General features: G+C 38.1%; 1 protein-coding gene across 1 annotated transcript; it reads right to left on the bottom strand.

Annotated features, from left to right (window-relative positions):
- Positions 1-278: 278 nt before the first annotated feature.
- Positions 279-3,532, bottom strand: LOC122068107 (receptor-like protein EIX2; the record flags this gene model as incomplete). The annotated part of the gene is made up of 6 exons (XM_042631950.1): positions 2,102-3,532; positions 1,659-1,961; positions 1,372-1,549; positions 1,059-1,251; positions 835-968; positions 279-353 (listed from the first exon to the last, which is right to left on the bottom strand). Coding segments are annotated over exons 1-6 (2,314 nt in total), but the record flags the coding sequence as incomplete, so codon positions are not given.
- Positions 3,533-4,789: the final 1,257 nt, after the last annotated feature.

Consider the following 4,789-nt stretch of genomic DNA (forward strand, 5'->3'; position numbering starts at 1 on the left):
GTTGAAATTAGCCCGGGCTTTTGGGCACGGTATAACAATACTCTTGGTACTTTGTCAAGAATTATTCTCTTGGTACTCTTAATTAATCATCTTCTATGGAAAATCAATTGCACTTGTGAGAGGTAATTGCACATGCACACACATAGAGAGAGAGAGAGAGAGAGAGAGAGAGAGAGAGAGAGAGAGAGCTATTGTTGATTTTCATTAAACATATATGGAATCTTTTTACTAAAAGATCATTTGTCTTAAAAAACTAAAATTACAAACTGGTAACTTACCAGATACACCAACAGAAAGAGAAAACGGATTCAGCTCACCCACCTTCGGCATTGCCATTAGCAGGCGAGCTAAAACTGCAAACGCACAGATAAAATTAAGAAGAAATTGAAAACTTGGCCTACTCATAGCATCCATAGCAAGCTCCTTTAACATCGGATGTAGAAAAACATGCGAAGAAGTGGACAGACTACTTATTAAATTTGCCTCGCGAACACGAAGGGTTATCTTCAACTCTTATGGTTGCCAAGTACGACTGAAGAGATAACCAATCTTTGGCGCAAAGTCACTTCCCACCCATAATGACTTAATACCCAACTCCCTTGCAAGATTCAGAACATGAACATTTGATGGTTTAAACATATATGGGATCAAACTATGCAATCTTGCTACATTTGATGGTTTGACCAAAAGTTGTGTCTATCATATCAGTTAAGAACTGAAAATATACAAATCTCCAGGATTTTTTGAATAGCAAGGGACCCCATACACACCAAAATCCCACCACAAAGCCCAAGGTCATGCTGACATAAAACCCTTCAATTTGGATGACACTACCTTCATCTTCTCTTCTGACATCATTGTTTGGCCCATCTTTAGTGCAATTCTGTGTCAGTGGAGGTCCACAGAGTTCTTGGTTACCCACAAAGCTGGATGCATTAAAGCTTTGGAGCTGGGTACTCAATGGAATGCTACCAAATTGTTATATGACAAGTCCAAGATACTCAAAAATGTTAGTTTTGACATAATCCAAAGATTCCAATAATTTCATGTCCCCAAACTTCTCAAGAATGTTTCCATTCAAATGATTTCTTGATAAGTTCAATGATCGCAACCTAAGAAGACTTGTTAGTTCTTTGGGAATCTCTCCAGACAAATGGTTCTCTGAAAGGTCCATGCTCATTAGAAGCTTAAGAGTATTGCTATACTCAAGCTCATTTCTTTTGATAATCAACCATACATCCTCTACACGAACTTTATTATATCAGGATTGAGGAATAAGCTTACCAACCATAGTGCGCAGAAAGATGGGCCCACTTGAATTTTGTTCTCTGGCCATAGCACTGAAATTGCTGAAGCATTGAGGTATGGTACCTGAAAGGTTGTTATGAGCGAGGTCCAGGATTTGAAGTGATGATAGACCACAAAGTTCTAGTGGAATACTACCACTAAAATTGTTTGAATGCAAACTCAGAACTACTAGCTTCACTAAGCTTTTCCCCAACCATGCTGGTATGCTTCCAGAAAACTCATTCTTCACAAGGTCAATAACCTGTAAGTTTGTGCAATTTTGTAAAGATGAAGGTAATTCACCAGAAAGATGATTCTTTCTCAAATGCAATGATTGAAGCCCAGATAAAGAACCCAAAGAACTTTGGAACCTTTCCAGCTAAATTATTGTTTGACAACTTTATTGCTTCCAGTGACTGCCACTTCATCCAACAATCAGGGATCTCTCCAGATAAGAGATTGTTTGAGAGATCAAGAATTTCCAAGAAGCTCGGTTTAGCCATCTCTTGACAAAGAAAATGGGAAATAGATCCAGAAAAAGAATTATTGGAAAGATCTAGCTGACCCACATTGGAAGAGAAATAGGGTAGTGGGCCCTCGAGGTTGTTGGAACCCAAGAATACCAGTGAGACAAAGGAATAAAGTTTCACTGTTCTTGGGAGCTCACCATGGATCTGATTGTTTGAGAGATTTAAAAATAAAATTTGTGAAGATGAGTTCCAGAACCAAGTGGGTATCTCATCACAAATTCCAGTGGAGGATAACTCTAGCTTAGAGATTTTTCTTTGAGTTTGAAGCTATGTTGGGAACTTACCCCTACTTGCCATGATCCCATATGTATCTTTTTGAGTTGGAAGGGAGGAATCCAATCAGGGTTGACTCTCAAAATCAATGAGTTTGAAGATGCATCTAATTCCTTTAGTCCAGTGAGATTGGCAAAGTGAATCTCAGACACAACACCTTCCAAGGAATAATTATATGAGAAGAACAAAACCTCAAGTTGTGAAAGTTGTCCAATACTTTCTGGAATAGATCCATTCAACTGATTACCATTGAGATTCAAATATCTCAATGATGACAATCTTCCTATAGATTGAGGAATTGAACCAGAAAACAAGTTGTTGCCAAGAAAAAGACCTGCTATACTCTTAAACAGCCCCAATTGATCAGGAAGGGGACCTGAAAGGTGGTTGTCTCCCAAATTCAGCCACTCTAAACTACTATTAGCAATGCATCTAGGAGGAATTTCTAGAAACCCACCTGTCAAATTGTTATGAGAGACATCAAGGGTTATAAGATTTCTCAAATAATACAACCAATCAGGTATGGTGGAATTAAAATTGCTATCAAAGAGATCAAGGCCCATCAAGTAAGTCATGTTCTGAAGACCACCTGGTATAGGACCATGAAGTGCATTTTGGTGCAATTCAAGAGAAACGAGGCCCCTGATACTAAACAACCAGTTAGGAACTGAAGATTTGAAATTGTTTCTTGAAAGGTCAATGATAGTGAGTGCTGTAAAATTACTAACAAGAGGAGGAGGAAGATCAAGAATTGGAATAAGCTCACAGGATGATAATAATAACACAGTTAAAGAAGGGAGCATATTCAATACCTTCAGATAATCAGTTGCTTTACTGAGGTTAACTCGACTCATGTCAAGATGCTGTAGGAAAGAAAGATGAGAAAGCCATAGCAAGCTCTCAGCATGTAATCCAGTAGCACCACCAGACAAAAACAAAGAATTAGTACTAAGGTCAAGATAATGCAAATTTGATAGATTCCCCAACTGAGGAGGAACCATTCCACAAAAACCAGCATAAGAGAGGTTAAGGTATCTCAAGTTCTTGAGAGAACCAAGGAACTCAGGAATGCGGATACCATCAAACTTTTTCATGCTTAGGTCTAGGTACTTCAGATGCTTCAGCTCAAGTAAAGAAGAACTTATCTCCCCACCCAACGGGGAACTCATATCAGTAGCAAATTGTCCTAGGTTGGATTGATATGGCTGTCGGAGGTCGAGCATGTCGAGCATGTCGAGCATGTCGACATGTCCTGTTCTGTTGTTGCAGCTAACTCCTTTCCATGTACGACAGTCTTCACCAATCCAAGATGAGAGCCAATTTTTTGGATCTTTAAGTCCCTTCTTAAAGCTGAGAAGGGCTTGTCTCTCTGTTGCACTACAAATTACTTCTGTGTTTGTACTACTAACACTGGAGTTGGTGGTTTGTATGCGTAAGAACATAAAAAATTTTCATGATTAAAAAGACTAAGAAAAAGAAGGAAACTTGTTCAAGTAGATGATATGTGATTGAGAGAATGCAAAACTTCTAGATTATTTATAGGTAAAATTAAACCTTAGTCAAGTTGGCATGGGACTTTCGCCTCATAAAGCTTGATGTTCTAAGCTCCATTTATATTATCTCCTTGAGGTCACTCACACAAGATATACTTGTTTTCAGTGAAAGTTGAATGGTTCTCATTCAACCTTAGTATGACATAATCCATGCAATTGTGAGATCATTATGAACTCACGAGACTAATCACCCATTGTTGGTAAAAAAAAAAAAAGGTATCATATGAGCTGGTTGATGAAGGAGCTATCAATGCATCAGCATTAAGCCCCCCAAAACGAGTGAACAGTTTAGTAGAGAATCAACCCAATGGAACATTATTACAAGAATTGGTAGTGAAGTGGAATTAAATGGTCAACTGCCCAAGTCTATAAAGTCTACAGTCTAGTTTAGAATCAAATGAGTGTGAAGTCAAGAGTGCATCTTCTTACTGAAAGATGATTTAGACAAAAGTTTAAAAAAGTTAGATGGGATAGTGAAGTTGTCTGACTCCTCATTTCTTGTATGGCCCATGGCTTAGGCATAAGTAACGATGAAAGCTTTCCTAATTGGAGACATCAATGATAATTTGTCCACTTTTGCATACTTCTTGTTAGTCATTCTGGCAAAATTTTCTATGATTTTCTTGGATTCATTCTGAAGTCTAGTTTGGCTTTGAGCCACAATTTTCTTGCGTCAAAGAATTGCAATCTCCTTGAGACATCTGGTGGGCACAATTTTTTTCCCCCATAAAAACAACCGTGAGTGGGGCCACATTCTAACTTGTTTGGAATTTTCAATCATGTAACCATTAATTGATTTTTTTTTTGTTTGTTAATAGATAAACAAATTGTATGGGGAGAGAGTTACCTAAAAGGCCTCATGGTTCCTGCATCAGCACAGGGACCAATATGATTACTCATGGAAGCATTAACAACATGGGATTTCTATTTTTCATGTAAGCGGGACAATCATTTCGTCATCCATGTGTCTAAATGCAAAGACCATGTTGCCTTCTCGGCATCTTTTTCCCAATTGTATACTAAGAAATGAAGGGATGTACAATATATTGGAGATTATGACGGTGAGTTGCTGTGCTAGTCTTTTCGAGAATTAGTCGAAGTGCATAAGTTGACCCGGACACCTTGGTTAACAAAAAAAAAAAAAAA

Source organism: Macadamia integrifolia, unplaced genomic scaffold (assembly GCF_013358625.1).
Source record: "Macadamia integrifolia cultivar HAES 741 unplaced genomic scaffold, SCU_Mint_v3 scaffold3412, whole genome shotgun sequence".
In the NCBI taxonomy this organism is placed as follows: Eukaryota; Viridiplantae; Streptophyta; class Magnoliopsida; order Proteales; family Proteaceae; genus Macadamia; species Macadamia integrifolia.